Below are 20252 nucleotides of genomic sequence, written 5' to 3'. Positions count from 1 at the left end.
TACAATTTTGTAAACAAAGTACATACTCTACTAACAGGCCAGAATCCCAATAGTGGATTAGTAGTATTACAACAAAGAGCTTTAATAAATTTAGAACAACTAAGTATTAATCATTGGTTAAGAATTAAAGAATTTTTAAATGATTACTTTTATTATTGTACAATTAGTGGGAACTCATTTGATCAGACTCTAGGAGCTAGATTGTTTACTAAATTACCAGGGGCTATAGGAAGAGAGATAGAAAAAAAAAGGTCCAAGAGAGAAAGAGTAATACAAAATCTATATATATATATATTAGATAAATAAATAGCTCCCACCCCCATTTTTTTTCTTTTTCAGTCACCCCTCCCCGTTGCCCCACTCTTCCTCCTCCTCTTCCATCAAACCCGTCCATCTCCACCCCTACCCCGGCAAACACCGCCCCCACTCACTCACCATGCCGTTCTTTCTTTCTTGTCCTCCGTCAAATAAATCCGTCCTACCCCACACCTGCAAACACCGCGTCCCTCGCTCCATTTTTCTTTCTCTCATCTGTAAATTTGCAGAGATTTTTAATTAACAAGCAGTTAGTACCAAGTACCAACTACCAACTACCAATATATGTCATTTCTTATTCTAACAATTGATACTATAACATTATGGAGTTTAAGAGGCAAAAGTTGGTGAAAAAAGTGTCACAAAAAATGCCCAGCTAAGTTGAATATTTTCTTGTCTTGTTGAACTTTGGCACCATTTCTCAAACAAACCCATCAAACACTATTGTTCAGAATTCTCCCTGCAAATACAAAATGCAGACAAACTTGCAGCTACCCACGTTATTTCAGTAAATTCTCTACTACCAAATCTTCTTAAGATATGAAAAATCTTTCAATTTAACTATTTAAGCACTTCAGATTCACTTCAAATCAACTACAAGATCTAGTAGCCTCATGATATTTTAAAGGTTACTTACTCTTCCATTGCAAATTCAACATACCCACTTGCAAAATGCCACCTACCCCTCCCATTTCTTTCTTTCTCATCGTCCGTTAGAAAAATTCAGTCATCCCACCACCCCTGCAAACACCTAAAAGATGTGAAGATTTTTGTGGTAGACTAAAGTAGCTGCTGCCAATTCATTCATATTTCGGGAGTGAAAAGAAGACTAAATTAGTGATGGATAATGGATCAGCAGGGGATGTGGAGATGAACAACATGTTTTGGAGACTAAGCTTGCCTCAAGAATCAAATCATGATTATTTTGGATGTAATTTTGAGAATGCTGAATTATCTGTGGCTGAATGGTTTCAACTTCCAGTCGTGATTGTTTTTGTTGCTGATTTGGACTTGTTGAAAGAAAGGGGAGTAACAAATGTCGAATTCTTGAAGAAGAATGCAGTGATTTTTTATATAATAATAATAATAATAATAATAATAATAATAATAATAATAATAATAATAATAATAATAATAATAATAATAATTAAAAAAAGTGAGATCATTTTTAATTAAAAGAAGTGAGATCATTTTTTTTTTTAATAAATATGCTTTTTTTCTTTAAAAAATGGTGCATCAACTTTGAGGTGATATTAATTCACTTAAATAAATGACAACTAAATTGTGCCTACAAGTTGAAGAGCGAAATGCTTTTTTTCTTTTTTTTCAGCGCACTCATTTTTCCATAGTAAAGCATCAAAATTTTGCCTTATTTCTTACTACGAAGCCAAGACACCCAAAATCATTGAATTGGAAGCGCTGTTCCACAGACGAATGTGCGCAGTACGCGTAACGGCCATGGTTGCCACTGGCTTCGCCGCACAATCGATTCTGAGAGGAGCAATTCCTTCATTTCTATCTACTCGTCCCACTAGTCTTATCCTCCCAACACCTTTGCACACCTCAGGTGTGGAAATTTCTCTTTCTACTTATTATTGCGTGTCTACTTTTTTTGATTTTGTGTCAAATTGTATGGTAATTTTATTTGAAATAGTTGAGTGCAACGTGAATACCTGACTAGTGACCAGTGACCATCATTGCCAGCGACGGAGACAGAATTTTAATTTTATGGGCGGTATGTGAAGTGCTAAAAACTGATTTTTAATATTTCATATTTGTACTTCCAGTAGAGACAAAAACCCTGATTTCTTGTCATCTGTCATAGTTTTGGTGGACTGAGTTGCCTGATACTTATTGCTTGTGGGGAATAGGAGGTATCCGTGGAATTAGTGGAGGTGAGCGAAAGCTAAATCGGACGCATGGTTATCATATATGTATATATATCACATACCTATTTGGTGAATCATTTAATACAAAGTTTATTGTTTGAACAAAAGCTACTTAGTTTTACCAAACACGTATTTGGGCTTCTATCTCAGCCCCTGCTCGCTGGAGCTGAACAAAATAGGGGATGGTTTATCATGTTTATCGGAATATATGCTTCCAAAAGTTTTTTCAGATTCTGCCTGTTTCTGCAATTTTGGATGATCAAAAACTTCGAGGTTCATAAGCAAATCTTGTAATTACTTGTTGAGTGGTGTATCTGCTATGTACAAAAGCGGAACAGAATTTGAAGCTTGACGTCAGCCGTTTTTAACTTATTGAGTTCTAAATTAATAATTTGTATATATAAATGAATTTCTTAAAGACAAATACAGAGTTTGGACCAAAGTTACTGTGTTTGGCCAAACCTGTACCTTGGCCTCTAGCTTCACCACTGTCTATGGATTAAGTGAAACCCGTACCTCGGTTCTAAACTATTGTTTGCTAATAGCATGCAATTGAAATTGCATATATGCTTGAAAAATTAATAGCCTTGACTTGGCTTTTCATTTCAAGAAGTCCAAAATATCTATATTCCAAGCTACAGCATCATGCTGAGGCATTTTATCAACAGTTGCCATGCACTTTCGAAATTATCCATTATTAGAACATATCAACAAGTGTAGTGTCAGCGAAGACCATCAGATTCAATCTTCCTATTAGCTGTCCTCATCAATTATACCTTTTGTTGAAACGCTGAAATTTCAGTGCAAGCTACCTGTGCAAAGGTGAACGCTCGATTGATTTCTGCAGAACTGAACTGTGCATGCCATGGTGCTGATTTGTTCTGAATAGCACCTAGTCTCTAACTTGTAGTTCCACAAGATGACAGGTGCCTGAGGTATAATCAAGGTTAGAACGAAACAGTTGCATTTTACGAACAACCACATGTTGTTTGGCCGTTCATATTTATTTCACAAGATCAATACGCTGAAAGCTCTTTGGGCGTGTTACTGGTTGGGCCAATTCAGTCACTTGCTGACTAGTATAAGGAAAATTTGAGTCACCTTGAAATTATAATTACCAAATACTACAAAGTGGAAATATTAAGTACTATTTTGATCACATTTTGAAGGGGAGCCTTGGAGTAACTGGTAAAGTTGCCTCCATGTGACCAGGAGGCCATGGGTTCAAGCCTTACAAACAGCTCCTTGTAGAAATGTAAGGTGAGGCTGCGTACAATATATCCTTGTGGTCGAGCCCTTCCCCGGATCAGCGGGAGCTTAATGCACCGGGCAACCTTTTTTTTTTTTCCTATTTTGGTCACCTTTTCTTTTAGCCATATATTTATCTGCCTCAACTTCCTCATAAAGATCACATGAAACAATGTGTAATAGTTTAAGGGCTATTTGGATAAATTTGCTGATTTCTTGCATCAGAGTAAGTTGAGTAAGTTGTGCAGGATCAGAAAAGTCCTTGGGAATATCTATCGACCTAAACATTCTACTTTTATTTATGAACTTTAATAGCTGATGACCCACATGTTATTGGACCTGTTTCAAAACAGCTTTTGGAATATGCAGCCTACCACAGGCTATTAAGGGTGATGCTGATATTTTACTGAAAGGAGTGGGAAACAAGAACACCATTGAAGATGTGAAATGTATCATTGAACTGGTACATATACATCTACCAGACCGATCACTTTCCTCTCAATTAGCATTTGAAAAGTCTTGTCTGTTTTTTTCCTCTTTGGCCCCTGTTGCAGAAATAGAGCCAAATTATTTTCCTAAGTCTTAATCTAAACTTATCATCACTTATGTACTTCTCAGGCGAAACGGGCATCATTAAGACGAGAAGTTTCACATACTGATTTTCTGACTCCACCTGTCTTAAAAGAGTCAATGCTAGTCTTAGAAAAGTTAGCTGACCTAAAAGTAGTGGCACAAGGAGGATACCCAGAGGTTGGGCTCAGTTTGTTCTATAAAACTTGTTTGAGCAATAAAGCTGCTTGAGTTTATATTTACTGTCTCCTTACATAGGCCGAAAGATGCCGGCTCTCAGTTGGACACCCAGAGGCATTAACAAGTGATCCAGACAATGTTGCAGCTTTGAGGTAGGTCCTCCGGTCATTTGTTCAGTTATATATGCTGTTTAAATCAAACAATCACAAATTCCTCTTTATCAGTGTGAAAAAGGATCCTTTTTCCAGTATTTCAGGGAATTTTTCATTTCAACCTTGTTCTCATGGTGATTTCCTTGGTGCAATCCTTGGTACAGGAATTGTAAGGAATAAGCTGGGAGATATTCTCTTGCAGGTATCTTCTTTCTTTATTTTTTGGGAGGTTTTCTCTCTCTTTTGCAAGTTTTGCTAGCACCAAGTTGATTTCATCATTAAGGGTCATATTTACCCCTCTACTTTGAAAATTGGCTAAATATACCCTTCGTCATACTTTGGGATCAAATTTACCCTCTTCATACTTAAGGGCCAAATTTACCCCTCTACTTTGAATAATTGGCTAAATATACTCTTCATCATACTTTGGGGTCAAATTTACCCTTGATGTGATACTTTGGGATCAAATTTACCCTCATTATTAAGAAACTTTTCATATGTACCCTTTCTCAATAGCAAAGCTCGATCAACGTTAAATGCCCCACTTTTTAAAAATAAAATACAACTTAATGTAACCCGTCCATCTGACTCGAGCCACAAAAAAGGCACAAATAAAGATACTCCCTTCAGTTTTGTTGGGCAAATTTTTCCAACGAGATTAAGCCACTGGATATTTATAGTACGTAGCTCATGAAAATTTGATCTGCATTAGTGCAAACACAAAGAAATATATCCCTCTCTGAATTATGAATCTGCATCAGTGCAGAGCTCATGAAAAATGACACTTGATGATCAGATGCAATAGATTAGGCCCATTGGATATTTCTCTGGATGATTGAGTTGAGGGTTCTTCCTATGTGCCAATCGTGACGTCTCTTCATTCATATATCTTTATATGCAATTTAGATCTATACAATTTTTTCATCAAGTCGTTTGCTCAGAAAATTTACTCACTCATTCTAGAATCTAGTTACACATGGAATTACATATCAAATTTTAAAATTTGAACATAATCGAACAAGAGCAGAATTTGTAATAGACATTTTTTGTAGTTCCATGCTTCTACATTATATTATTTCGTTTTACATTTTCTTCAATTGTAAACAAACTACCAGTATTGCACGTTGAAAGAAAAATATTTTTGTTCGTTGGAAAAATTCGACCAACAGAACTGAGAGAGGGGTATATTTGTTTGTGTATTTTTTGTGGTTCAGATCGGGAGAATTAGATTAGGGTGTGATTTATTTTTAAAAGTGGCAATTTAACGTTGATTTGGGTTTTTAAATATGCCCCCAAAGTATGAAATCGAGTGTAAATTAAGCCTCAAAGTATGACGAAGGGAATATTTAGCCAATTTTTCAAAATAGAAGGGTAAATTTGGCCCCAAAATGACAACGAGGTAAATTTGGCCCCAAAATGACGACGAGGGTAAATTTGGCCCCAAAGTATGACGAAGGGTGTATTTAGCTAATTTTTCAAAGCAGAGGGATATTTTAACCCTTGGGGAGAGACTTGTGACATCACACTAAGAGAGGATCCACCTCTTATGTAGTTTAGTTATTATGTAGTCCCTCTGTTCCATTTAACTTGACCCGTATTGGTGCAGAGTGGTTGAAGTGGAGGCTCGCTTTAGGAGTCTTGTGTGATAAAATGTGTCTCCTAAGTTTAAAGGTAAGCTCTACAGAGTGGCAGTCCGACTGGCTATGTTGTATGGAGCAGAGTGTTGGCCAGTTAAGAACTCCCACATCTAAAAGTTGAAGGTGATGGAGATGAGGCTGTTGAGATGGATGTGTGGACTTAGTAGGAGAGATAAGATTAGAAATGAGGTTATTCGTGAGAAGGTGGGAGTGACTTCGGCGGAAGACAAGATGCGGGGAGTGAGGTTGCGATGGTTTGGGCATGTGATGAGGAAGGGCATGGATCCTCCGGTATGGAGGTGTGAGAGGCTAGCTATGGATGGTTTTAGGTGGGGTAGAGGTAGGCTTAGGTGATTAGGCATGACATGGAGTGATTACAGCTTACGGAGGACATGACCCTTGATTGAAAGGTGTGGAGGATGCGAATTAGGGTAGATGGTTAGTGGGTAGGAGTGCGTCCATAGTAATAGGGAGGAGTACGTTGTTTGTATCTGTGCATATAGTTTCGTATAGTTTTATGTGCGTGGTGTTTTGAGGATGTTTGTGATCTCGAATAGATAGTTTATAGTATTACTCTGTTGATAGCTTATTTCTTTTATTATGTAGTGGTGTGTTATCCAATTTTATTGTTTATTTTTATGTTTTGTTGTGGTTATAATGTTATCTGTCCTGAGCTGGGGGTTCATCGGAAACAACCTCTCTAGTTCATCTGAGGTAATGGTATGGACTGCGTACACTTTATCCTTCTCAGACCTCACTTTGTATGAATACACTGGTATGTTGTTGTTCTAATAATAAACTTATAATTAATAGTTAATAAGAAGTGGAGCCTTGGAGTAACTGGTAAAATTGTTGTCATTTGATCCGGAGGTCACGGGTTCAAGCCGTGGAAACAACCTCTAGCAGAAATGCAAGGTAAGGCTGCGTACAATAGAAATAGAATCTTATGGTCTGACCCTTCGTAGGACTCCGCACATAGCGGGAGCTTTAGTACTCGGGTTGCCCTTTGTTAAACTTATCATTTAATAACTATATAAAGCAATATTAGTGTCCTTGGAAGATGTACTGGACAGGGATGGTACCTCATAACTCCAAATGTTCTTTTTTTGGTGAATCTAAAAAAGACGATAAACCATCTTTCTTTTGCATTGAAAAGTGACTGAGGAACTATGGAAGTGACTGAGGAACTATAGTAGTGGTTCATTAACCTGAGGGGTAGTAGATGGACCATGCCAAGGAATACTGTAGAAGTTCTAGCGCGTTGGAATAGAGATGGAAACCAGTTAGGAGTCAGGACACAAGGAGAGATGGAAGGTTGTCCCTGCCTGCATTTGGTGGACAACATGGAGGGAGAGAAATCAGAGATGTTTTGAGAACAAGAGCATTCCCTTCCAAAGAATAAAAATGAACTATTTAGTGACCTTTTACTTTTGGTGTATTCAGTGCATAATGCGCCGATGTGATGCGAGGCTGTGATGCTTTGAGTCATTGATGTGATGCAATCTGACTGAATTGGGTGCATAACCCTCTGTTGCATGATGCGACCCGAAGCAAGATGTGACCCAATGTGCTCGCATTTTGTTGTTTTTTGTAGGTTTGTTTTTAAATTAGAAAAAAATAGTCGGGTTAATTTTTGAAGTTAGAAAGAGATGCGACATCAATAGTATGAATTTTTAGGGTTAGCGACATCACTGAAGCAACAACTATGACTTCTCTTCTTCTTCATTGACGTTGCGACATCGCTACTGCTCTTGCTCTATTAAGTTAATTTTTCTTCTTCCTTCTTTGTTTTGCTGCTTTGTTTCTGTTCTTTTTTTTTTCTTTTTTTCACTTTTGCTCTTCCTCCTCCTTCTTTATTGTTTTGCTCTTTTTTTTTTTTTTCTGATGCTCTATTTTTCTCCTTCTTCTTCCTTGTTCTTTTTCTTTGTTTTCCTTAATTTTTTTCCCTCTATTTTCTACTGCTATTTCTTTTTTTTTTTTGAGACTTTTGTTTGATTTGTTTCTTATGCTTTATTTACTGCAATTCTAAATGTCTGATCCGGCTTAAAGATATGGTAAAACGGCAATGGAGACCAATAGGAACAAAGTTACATGTATTTTTTGTGGCTTGACGTTTAATGGCGGAGCTTTTTGCCATAAACATCTTATTGGTAATTGTAGTGATGTGCAACAATGTAAGAAGCAGTGTTTAGGGAAGCGTGATGTGGAAAAAAGCAACGAGGCTTCGCGACAAGGCTTCACATCACATATTATGTGATGTGTGATGCGAGGCGACCGCATCACTGAAGTGAAGCACAATTTAATTGGAAAAAAACCTAATCAAATAGTAAGTTATAACTGAAAAGACCACAACAACTATATAATCAACATTAAAGACAACATATATAAGCAAAAGTTTAAATGAAACACCAAGACCACTGAAAACGTATTGCAAGAAACAAAACAATTCAACAAAGTAAAACAAACCAAAAAAAAGAAGAATTAAATCTAAATTAATAATGTTTCAATCTAAAACTCTTCTAGTTCATTAAGATAGTCCAAATCTTCTATTCCTTCAGTATCACCATAATGCTCATCATCTTCAACTTCCTCATCTCCTGTTGAAGTAGCAACTTTTTTCCCTTTATATTATAAGCTTGCAGTACTACTCTTTAAACCATCGCGACCCTTATCAACTCCACTTGCCTTGGCAACAACACCCCAAGTGAAATCAGTATCTCCATCAATAATTGATTCATCTTCAGCATTCTCGATTTCAGTTAGCCATTCATTGGCATCATCAATGTTGTCCAAGCTAATTGGATCAAATCCTTGCGAGCTTTGTAACGACGCCTCAATGTTTTGTTGTACTTTATGAACACCAAGTCACTGAGGCGCTTTAAAGTTAGTCTATTCCTTTTTTTGGTATGGATCTGTAAATAAATATTGGCAAGTACAAAGTGAGATATAATATACTTGTCTCAATATACTAAAGCTTTTCTTTAACTCTTACGTGTTCGAACACACTTCAGTTACTACCCAGATGCGCTACAAGTTAGACCCAAAATTCTGATGGTGAACTTTTGTAACTCTGGAATTTTTGAACCATAAAGCGTCCACTATTCAACTATAAAGAAATACCTTTTTTTTAGATTGGTAAATGAACTATAAAGAAATAACTTTTAAGTGTTAATAGAAACATAGAAGGAGTTATTCACGTGGTGACTTTTTGTCTCTTTGTCATATGGCGAGAGTCCCTCAGTATTTTGGTAAGAACTAATCTGAGCGGTTATTTTATCTTGCATATCTTCATCACCTTCCATCTTTGCAATGCACGTATGGAATCCCATGATCAAACTCTTATTCAGTAAATCATCCTTACGATTATAATAGAGTGACGGGTTCAAGATATTACTAGCTGCATGCAACGGTTTGTGGAGTTGATCACTCCATCTTTTATCAATGATCTAAAAAATCTTTGCATATTTATGCTCTTTAGTAAATTTTTTTTAAATAGCCTCTTTAGCCTTACTCATCGATTCATGGTTTTGCCTCACTATCCACCAAACAAAGAACTGTAACGAAGGGACCACATGCTTTAAAAGCACAAGCAACATTGTTCCAAAAGTGGAATAAAAACATTATTCGTGCAACTTCTTTTCCTAAAAATTCTTTTGCAAATTTACTATTATTCCATTCTTCTAAAATGAACATGGTTATCAAATTTGACATTGCTTCAACATCCTCTGCAAGGTCAAAAAAGCAGTAGCAAATCTATTCTTGCCAGGTTTCACCAAGTTTCTTTGATTAGTGAATCTTCTCATCATATTCAACAACAAAGGCCTTTGAATAATGTAAGAATACACCTTAACTGCCTTGGTGAAAAAACCTTGAAAGGGTCTCTGTTTGAAAATATCCCCGAATATCAAATTCACGCAATAGGCTGCACATGGGGTCCAATATATGTGCGGGAACACTCCCATTATCATGCCTTAACATTTTCAGTTGCATTATCTTTAACTACTTAAACAACATCCTCTAGTTCAATCTTCTCTATGGTACTCTTAAACAAAAAGAACATTTTGATGGAATCAATGGACGAGTCATTGGCATCAATTGACTCAAGAAATAAGCTTCCTCTTGGAGAATTCACCAACACATCTATGATCATTTTTCCGGCTCTTGTTGTCTGTCCACTATCCATCGTAATGGAACAGCCGAACTTGTTCCATTCCACCCGATGTTCCTCCACAATTTTTTGTGTCTCGTCCCACTTCTTTATTTAGACAAGTGACACTAACCTCATGATAAGTGGGTGGCTTCATCCCCAGACCATATTGGCATATGGCCTCGATCATGTTTGCAAAAGTATTGTAATTGACACAATTGAAGGGCAGCCTGCATCATACAACCACCGTGAAAAGGCCTCAACAAAATGATCCCTCAAAATTCCCTTGACCACAGCCTTTAAATTCTTACCACTTTTCCCTGAATCATTTCCCGGCTTCAACAGAAAGTGATATCTATTGGACCTTTCGTATCGGTTGATACATAACTTGAAGAGACTGATGTATTTTGTGATTGTTTTTGTGATTTTAAAGGAAGTTACAAATCAACAACTTCTCCTTCCTCCATTTCATCATCATCATCAAGATTAGTAAATTGTAGTGGAGATCACATTTGATGTTTTAGGTTATTTTTTCGCTCAACATACTCTTTAATTTCTTTTCTCACAGTATCAGAACACTTCTTACATTGCTACACATCACTACAATTACCAATAAGATGTGGTGAAAAGCTCCGCCATTAAATGTCAAGTCGCAAAAAACACAGAAAAACAGAGTATCAGTTAAAAAAACAGAGTAAAACACTAAAGAAGAAGAAGAAGAGCATAAGTGAAAAACAAGAAAAAAAAGAACAGAAACAAAGCAGCAAAACAAAGAAAGAAGAAGAAGAAAAATTACCTTAACAGAGCAGCAACAAAACACAACAGGAGTAGTAGTAATGCCGCAGCTTCAATTAAGAAGAGAAGTCGCTGTTGCTGCTTCAGTGATATCACTAACCCTAAAAAATCGTACTAGTGATGTCGCATTTCTTTCTAACTTTAAAAATTAACCCGACCTTTTTTTAATTTAAAAATAGCCCTACAAATAAAAACAACAAGATGCGAGCGCATCGAGTCGCATCATATAACAGAGGGTTACGCGCCCGATTCAGTCAGATTGCATCGCATCAATAACTCGAAGCGTCATAGCCTCACATCGACGCATTATGCGCTGATGCGAGCGCATCAAAGAACACCGGTAAGAAGTGTTCGGATGCTGTGAGAAAAGAAATTAAAGAGTAAGTTGAGCGAAAAAAGGACCTAAAACGTCGAATGTTATCTCCACCATAAGTTACTAATTTTGATGATGATGATGAAATGGATGAAGGAGAATGTTAATTTGTCACTTTCTTCAAAATCACAAAATGCATCAGTCTCTTCATGTTATGGATCAACCTGTATGAAAGGTCTAATAAATACTTATTCAGGAAAAAGTGGTAAGAATTTGCAAGCTGTGGACAAGGGAATTTTGAGGGATCGTGTTGTTACGGCCTTTTCACGGGGGTTGTATGATGCAGCGCTGCCCTTCAATTCTGTCAGGTATGACACTATTGCAGACATGATCGAGGCCATAGGCCAATATGGTCTAAGGATGAAGCCACTCACTTATCATTAGGTTAGTGGCACTTATCTAAATAAAGAAGTGGAAGAGACAAAAAATTATGGAGGAGCATCTGGTAGAATGGAACAAGTTCGGATGTTCCATTATGATGGATACGTGGACAACAAGAATCGAAAAAATATCATAAATGTGTTGGTGAATTCTCTGAGAGGTATTTCTTGAGTCAATTGATGCCAGAGACTCGTCCACTGATTCCATCAAAATGTTCTCTTTGTTTAAAAGTACCATAGAGAAGATTGGACTAGAAAATATTGTTCACATGGTTACAGATAATGCAATTGAAAATATTAAGGCAGGTTCTATGATAGTGGGAGTGTTCCCGCGCATATATATTGGACTCTATGTGCAACTCATTGTGTGAATTTGATATTCGGTGATATTTTCAAGCAAAGACCCTTTCAAGGTGTTTTCACCAAGGCGGTTAAGGTGTATTCTTACATTGTTCAAAGGCCTTTGTTGTCGAATATGATGAGAAGATTCACTAATCACAGAAACTTGGTAAAACCTGGCAAGAATAGATTTCTACTGCACTCTTGACCTTGCAGAGGATGTTGAAGCAAAATTCAAATTTGAGATCTATGTTCATTTGAGAAGAATGGAATAATAGTAAATTTGCAAAAGAAGTGTGAGGAAAAGAAGCTGCATGAGTAATGCTGTTATTCCACTTTTGGAACAATGTTGCTTATGCTTTTAAAGCATGTGGTCCCTTGGTTACAGTTTAATGTTTGGTAGATGGTGAGGTAAAACCATCAATGGGTTACATTTACGAAGCGATGAGTAAGGCTAAGGAGGCTATTAAAAATATTTTTAATGAGGAGCATAAATATGTAAAGGTTTTTGAGATCATTGATAAAAGGTGGAGTAATCAACTCTACAAACTGTTGCATGCAATTGGTAATATTTTGAACCCATCACACTATTATAATTTTAAGGATGATTTACTGTATAAGAGTTTGATGATCGGATTCCATACGTGCATTGCAAAGATGGTTGGTAATGAAGATAAGTAAGATAAAATAATCAATCAGATTAGTACTTATCAAAATGCGGGGGGGACTTTTTGGAATACCAACCGCCATAAGATAAAGAGACAAGAAACCAAGTGAATGACTCCTATGTTTCTATTAAATTAAAACATCAAATTATTTCTTTATAGTTGCTAATTTTGAATAATTACTTTACTTTAATAGTTGAATGGTGGAGGCTTTATGGTTCAGAAACTCCCGAGTTACAAAAGTTTGCCATCATAATTTTGGATCTAACTTGTAGCGTATCTGGGTTTGAAAGAAATTGGAGCGTGTTCGAACACGTAAGAGTTAAAGAAAGCTTTATTATATTGAGATAAGTATATTATATCTCAAATTGCATGACTTTATACTTGCCAATATTTATTTGCAGAGCGATACCAAAAAGAGAAATAGACTAACTCTAAAGCACCTCAGTGATTTGGTGTTCATAAAGTACAACAGAACATTGAGGTGTTGTTGCAACGCTCACAATGGATTTGATCCAATTATAGCTCAGAGAATTTGATGATGCTAATGAATGGCTAACTGAAATTGAGAATGCTGAAGATGCATCAATTTTTGATGGAGATACTGATTTCACTTGGGGTGTTATTGCTGAGGCAAGTGGAGTTGATGAGCGTCGTTGTGGTTTAAGGGGTAGTACTTCAAGCTTATACAATGAGGAAAAAGAAGTTGCTACTTCAACAGGGGATGAAGAAGTTGAAGATGATGAGCATTATGGTGATACTGAAGGAATAGAAGATTTGGACAATCTTAATGAACTAGAAGAGCTTTGGATTGAAACATTATTAATTTAGATTTGATTTTTCTTTCTTTTTTGGTTTGTTTTGCTTTATTGAACTGTTTTGTTTCTTGCAATAGGCGTTTCAGTGATCTTGGTGTTTCATTTAAACTTTTGCTTATATATAGTGTCTTTATTGTTGATTATATAGTTGTTGTGGTCTTTTCAGTTATAACTTGCTGTTTGAATGCTCTGATAGGTATTTTTTCTATTAAATTATGCTTCACTTCAGTGATGCGGTCGCATCACACATCGCATAATGCATTATGCGAAGCCTTGTCGCTTTTTTCCGCATTACGCTTCCGTGGACACTGGGTGTATCCATACTGTACGGAAGGATCAGGGGGACATTACCCTATTTTTAGATAGTTTTTGAGGAGATAGGTGATAGATCTCTTTCTTTGGCTGTCCCTCTCCACTTTTGATGTAATTACTACCGAAGTACACTATTGGTGTATCTCTCTATTTATAATAGTAGTTAACTTCCTCAAAAATTGAGATTTTTAAAGTATAATTAATACTAATGAAACAAACCCCTAATAAATAGTTTCTCAAGGGAAGTATAAAGTCAAGAAGGGCCAAGTAAAATCAAACGGAAGGAGTAACATAAAAGATGAGTCAGAACTTGTACGTGGAGGCTGTGTATGGTTATGAAGTAAATTCATTGCTCAAGACATTGATCTCCTAATGAGTCCTTTGTTTTAATGTGGAAGTGGTGATTCAAACATCTATAACAAAATGCAGAAGTAGCACAAAGCTTGATGAATGAAGCTACATCCAAGATATATTATTGAAATGTCCCTTGAGCACCCAGAACATACTACTAAGTTAGCTTAGGCGATGTTGCTCGGACTCTTAACTTTTGGTGGCGCACCCGTGTCAACAAGACGTGGGTGTGGGATCCGCACCCGATTTGGTCAATCAATTTTGGGCACTTTGACCAAAATCGCCGGAGAAATTCCGGACAGATTCAGTGGTTTTTGTAATCAAAACAATGGCTAAGGTGAAAATGAAATGCCTAGTATATAGAAATTTCTGTCACTCTTTTTCGTTTGGTCACGTTCCAAGATTTCTCCTCTTGATCAATATTTTCTCCTCATGTTTCCACATAATATCTCATAATTTGGGTTTTGCAACTCTAGTTTTAGACATTTAAAAATTATTTTTAGCCGAATCCCCGTACTTGTATCTATACTGGATACATATCCCTTATCTTAAAATGTAGATCATGAAGGATCTGATCTTTAGATCCGCACCCATATTGAACACAACATCCGAGTCCGAGTAACTTAGAGCTTATGCAAAAGTGGAGAGAACCATGAGGCCAATGGTTCAAACTTTTTCAGCGGTAAGAGAAAAACACTAGGTGATCTATTTCTATATGCCTAAACCTTGGGTGACTAAGTTATCCGATATCTATGCTGGTGGGAGGTGGCAAGTACCTGATGGAACAGTCAAGGGGCGTACAAGTTGGCCCGGATGCCACTGTCGTAAAAAAAAAATAAAGAATATTTGCGTAGCTACTTTCTAAAACCAAACTGACTCCTAAAACAGAACAGTGGTTGAGCGTCTTTGGAGATTGTTGATTGACAATTTCAAACTAGTATTAAAGTTTCACTTCTGATTATTTAATGTTTTTGAATCTTTTTTCTTTTGAAATTATATTTTATACTTTCTTTCTCACGTTCTGACTAATTAGCCTCTAGATACTTTTTGATGTTTGTTTTGTTTGTGTATTTGTGTAACTGTTGTAAGATATTCCACTTCCCATTTCTTTGAAGTATTGGGTTGTCCTGAACATCTCTTTTTGATGTTTAGGGTGAAAAGGGAGCTCATGTTCTTGTTGTTCCAGAACTTTCTGACTTCCTTGTATCAGCAGTGGACAAGGTAACTGGTTCTTTGCACTTTGCTTCAACTTACAGTATCTTCGCGATTCTTCATAATAGTACTTTAGTCTCCACTTTCTGAAGCACATTTGTCTTGTCATTTGCATTAATATGGTAGTTGGTCCCTAGACCTGTAATTTTCCCTGAGCTGGAATTGGTTTGACAATGGAAAATACTCACACTTGGATACTCTTTTTCATGGGTGTGGATAGGGTGGAAAAATTTTTCTGCGAGATGTTTGATTGCTTTGGTATCTTACACAAACCATGGTTGTGTTTGGTATTATGTGAAAAATTATGTGAAAAATTTTCGACAAGTCTTTTTGTATTTCAGGACCTTTGTCTGAATTTCCAAAAATGTTCCAGACCAAATTTAAAAAAAAAATTAACTTGCCTCCTTTATACATCTATGTAATTTTTCCATCATAACTCCGTGTCCCTACTTTTCTCCACTTGCTTCTACCAGCCGATGAGTGAATTTTTTGCTTTGTTATTTGTGAATAATACTGTACTCACCTTCCACTATTATCACTTGATATTACATTGAATTGGACAATTTTTTGTCGTAAATAATTGTATACAGAGATCGCAAAGAAGTGAACAGTTTAGTTTTTAAAGATTTGGACTGGCGTGATCAAGTTATAAGGGTTTCCACTTAATATTTTCTTTGTAGGTTGGAAATGTTTCTGTCTCTTGCAAGAAGATTCCATTGCTTTCCCTTGAATATGAACCACCAAGGTTGAAAATGCTGTAGTTATAGTTCCTTTTGGGCGCCCCCCCCCCCCACCCCCCCCCAAACACACATACCCTGTGCACGCGCACCACATTTTGATTTACGAATTCACTTTTGTTACTCTTTCCAGGACAAAGACCTTAAAATCCATTGAGGCATCATTGAGACTTGATGCCGTGGCTAGTGCAGGATTCAAAGTTTCACGAACTAAAATGGCCAGTTTGATTAGGTAATCCCCCTTTGTATATGTTTTCTCTTTCCAAAATATTTTGCTTGTTGTGTGCTTGGCATGGTGAATGACTAAATAACTGATGCTTACCTTAATTATTTGTTACTGAATAAAAAAATGACTCTCTGTCTCAATTTATGATTTATGAACCACCACATGCTATCTTTAGTCACTGTCATAGGTTTGCGGATGAGTTATCCTTATCCCAAAAATAAAGGATTTGCGGATAAGTTGCTCTTCCCAGGGCATAACCTTGAAATTATATATATGGTATTCAAATGGGTGCTTTCTATGAAATTTCTTCAGCTTCTCATTGATTCTCACATTGTTCAAGTCTTTGCTATACCCTATAGGCTTTAAAGTAGAGTTCCATTTTGATTTTCACCTGCAAAAGAGCAAGGTAATTGGAAAGATGCCCAACCCATTACCTTTACTAGGTTCAACGTTTACGACAATTGGCATGAAGGGAATCTCACTGCATTGCAACACATTCTCCCTTATTTCATAACAGCAAACCTAATTTCTTGAAGGGCTAGTAACAATGTCCATAGGCAAAGAGTCCCTTGTTATGATGTACTGCTTGAGTTGGCTGTTAGAAAGGATTTTTTTCTCCTAGAAGGAGAAGCTCGCTCTGCAGCGAAATAAATGGACGATGCCTCCAGAAGTATCTTTCTGTGCGAGGAAAGGATGCACAAGCAAAAAATAAATTGGTTCATGCATTATATTAGTAGAAGATGAGGTGATGTTGTTATTTGTTAGTCACTTCGTAAAAAAGAAATCGAAAAGAAAAGAAGATCCAGTAGTTTATCAGAAAAAAAAAAGAAGAGAAACTAGTACTGAACCAACACTACAAGTAAAAGGGTTTAGTTTCATGTGTGGAGGTCACTTGTTTGGGGATGATTGTTATTGTAGGTTTTGATTTTTAGAAGATCAGGTGAATACATAACATCTTGAAGGATGTTATTTGTTAGTCACTTCCTAAAAAAGAAATTGAATAGAAAAGAAGATCCAGTAGTTTATCAGAAGAGAAAAAAGAGAAACCAGTACTGGACCGACACTACAAGTAAAAGGGTTTTAGTTTCCTGTGTGGTTGTCACTTGTTTGGGGATGATTGTTATTGTAGGTTTTGATTTTTCTCACACAAATCTACAAAGGGGTCCATGCCTTTACACAGTTGCAATTCGTATGCCATGTCTAGGCCCGGGTTGGGGTTGGGGTGAATGGATTGGGGAGAAGAGCAAGGGAGGGGGGTGATTCATGGAGATTGTTTGCTGCTGTAGTCTCAAAAAATGATTAAACCACTAACGATGTGGATAATATGTTGATTTGTACCGAAGGGTGTTGTCTAGTGGTCAATTAAGTGAGAGGAGAACCATGAGGTCTCAGGTTCGAATTTTAGCAAAAGAAAAAAATACCAGGTGATATTTTTCCATCTGCCTAAGCCTTGATCAGAGTTACTGGTATCTATTTTGATGGGAGGTAGCAGGTAACCGGTGGAATAGTTGAGGTGCGGTAAGCTGGCACGCACACGACCATCATAAACAGAAATGTTGATTTCATAACAGTTCTTATATGCTTTTACTGTTTCGACAATACAGATGTATTTGGCCAAATAATTTGTTCCTTAAGTTGATATTATCTTACATCTTGCTGGCATTTTAGTAATGGTGATGTTCGTGTCAATTGGAGCACTGTGACAAAAAGCAATACTACCATTAAGACTGGAGACATGATATCAGTTAGTGGAGAAGGTAGACTTAAAGTAAGTGACTTATCATAAATTTCTGTCATAGCTGTGAAAGTGAATGAATCAGAATGACGTCCCCTCCCATATCGCGCGCGCACACACACACACACCAAATAAATTACCAATCACCAATAGACGCAATATTTTTTTTCTATCGAATTTATAATGCTTGCCCAATATTGAGTTAAATATGCTTTTTTTCATTTGCTGGTTGGCCGGAGAGGCAGATTCAGGATTTTAAACATATGGGTTCCTACGACGACTTCAAGTTATTATACAATGAACACTAGGTTCAAAATCAAATATGTATAGATATTTGAATATTTCTTAATACATATACAAGGTATTGGGTTCCCTTGAACCCACTGATGTAAGGCGAGATCCGCCTTTGGTTGGCCGACCAAAGGGCATATACTTATCTTTTCCTGTAAGTTCTGACGTTGGATTTCCATTTTTTCGGACTCCATTTAAAATGTAAACTCCCGTTTCCCTAACAACGGGAAGTATCTTTTTCCAATATTATCACTCAACTAAGTGGGACCAAAAAAACGTTCCAAATTTCTATCTAACCTACCGTAAAGCCTAGTAGATAGAAAGGAATTTGAGAAAAAAGTTATACAGTGAGCGAATGTAATTTAGAGAATTTCCACGGGATATTTATAAAATGAGTGTCGCAAAAATGTGAATGTTAAGATGGATGTGTGATGATACAAGATTAGACAAGAATTATCACATTCGGCTGAAGGTTCAGCAGCTTGCAGAGGATAAAATGAGAAAAAATCACTTGAGATTAATCATGTTCTATGTCGATATCCGACCACATCAATGTGTCGGTGTGAAACCCAGGTAATGGAAGGTGTTAAAGGGACGGGGTAGACAATTTCTTTTTTTTTTTTTTTTTTTAAATTATGAAGGCTACCATCTTCCATAATGGATTGACATAAAAGCAAATAAAATGAATTATCCCAAAAGACCTATATCTTCTTGGAATCCATGTAGACTTGGTGCACACTATAGAAGAGTAGAAGAAAAAGATCCATATAGGTTATACGAATTAGTGGTTAAGGTTTAGTGGTTAAGGTTTAGTTGGCAAGTAGTCTTTTAGTCTTGCCCGCTAACCTATAAATCTTCAATGGGTCTAATAGAGCAACATTGTTGGTTCTTATAGCGGACCCCAATTAGTTTGGGATTAAACTTCTTGTTGTTAGACAACTTTTACTCGGGATAGTATTTAGGTTTAGTTGAAGAATTCTCATTTTCATTGAGCCTCTATCAACACTCCCGGAGTCGGTTCTATAGCTGAGTGGCATGCTTTGGAAATTTGGCAAATCCTTAGCTTATTTGATGACATGACTTTCTTTTCCTGCTAGGTTTGGTTGCTATGATATTTTTAGTATTAATAAAAGGTTTAATGAACATTGAATGCTGGGGAATGGGGATGGTATGTTAAGTGATTTTGGAGGTGTGGGGGTTTATGTTGTGAGAAGTACTTGTCGCGAAAACTAACATATACAGTCAAATCATCGGTAGCTCATTTTTCTTATGATCAGTCTTACATCTTATAGAGAATTATTAATGTGAAATGAGATTTCTGTATCTGCTACTATGAATCTCCTATGCAGATTGGAGAAATAAGCTCAACTAGCAAGGGAAAGTTCGCTGTTGAGCTCATCCGGTATTTGTAAAGCATGAAGTTATTTGGCGATACTGATTCCAACGACTTAAAAGCTGCTACAGATACTTATCAGGCACTCATTTTCCATGGCACCGCTCTGACACTAACAAGATTATGTATCCTTATACGCAAAAGATTTCCTCTCAAGTTTGCCCTGTTACAGCTGTGCGCCTGAGGCCAGTTCTATGTTGTCTGCTGCATTTTCGTGGTTCAACCATCAGTGTGAGAGAAAGCAGAAGGGTGAAGGATGAGACAGATTTGAACTTGCTCTCTCTATATTTCCTGATTCCTCTATAGCAATTCCCTATAATAGTTGATGGCTGTAACTGGTTAGAGTCTGTTAATTGTTGTACAATTTGTTTTATACCATCAGTAAAGTTGAAAAAAATACTCATTCATCACCTTTAGATGCAAATAATTCAAGCCTAGACATTTTTCAGGAAATTACACAAGGTGTTCCCACTAAGTGTGGGGTCTT

The 20252-nt window shown here is 36.7% G+C and overlaps 1 protein-coding gene across 2 annotated transcripts; it reads left to right on the top strand.

The window, feature by feature from the left end:
* The first annotated feature begins 1604 nt into the window (after nucleotides 1-1604).
* On the top strand, nucleotides 1605-20175 carry LOC107842392 (putative RNA-binding protein YlmH). 2 transcript variants are annotated; one of them, XM_016686213.2, is made up of 10 exons: nucleotides 1605-1882; nucleotides 3806-3915; nucleotides 4071-4202; nucleotides 4281-4354; nucleotides 4451-4556; nucleotides 15324-15392; nucleotides 16064-16128; nucleotides 16254-16352; nucleotides 18015-18114; nucleotides 19722-20175. In XM_016686213.2, the coding sequence occupies exons 1-10, from the start codon at nucleotides 1750-1752 to the stop codon at nucleotides 19782-19784; spliced, it is 951 nt and encodes a 316-aa protein (XP_016541699.1). In that variant the 5' UTR covers nucleotides 1605-1749; the 3' UTR covers nucleotides 19785-20175. The 2 variants fall into 2 exon arrangements, with proteins under 2 accessions (XP_016541699.1, XP_016541700.1); XM_016686214.2 differs by lacking the exon at nucleotides 18015-18114 and having other exon boundaries at nucleotides 1618-1882.
* Nucleotides 20176-20252: the final 77 nt, after the last annotated feature.

Source organism: Capsicum annuum, chromosome 9 (assembly GCF_002878395.1).
Source record: "Capsicum annuum cultivar UCD-10X-F1 chromosome 9, UCD10Xv1.1, whole genome shotgun sequence".
Lineage (NCBI taxonomy): Eukaryota > Viridiplantae > Streptophyta > Magnoliopsida > Solanales > Solanaceae > Capsicum > Capsicum annuum.
The sequence above is the reverse complement of the archived record's forward strand: the minus strand, read 5'-3'. Positions and strand labels throughout refer to the sequence as shown.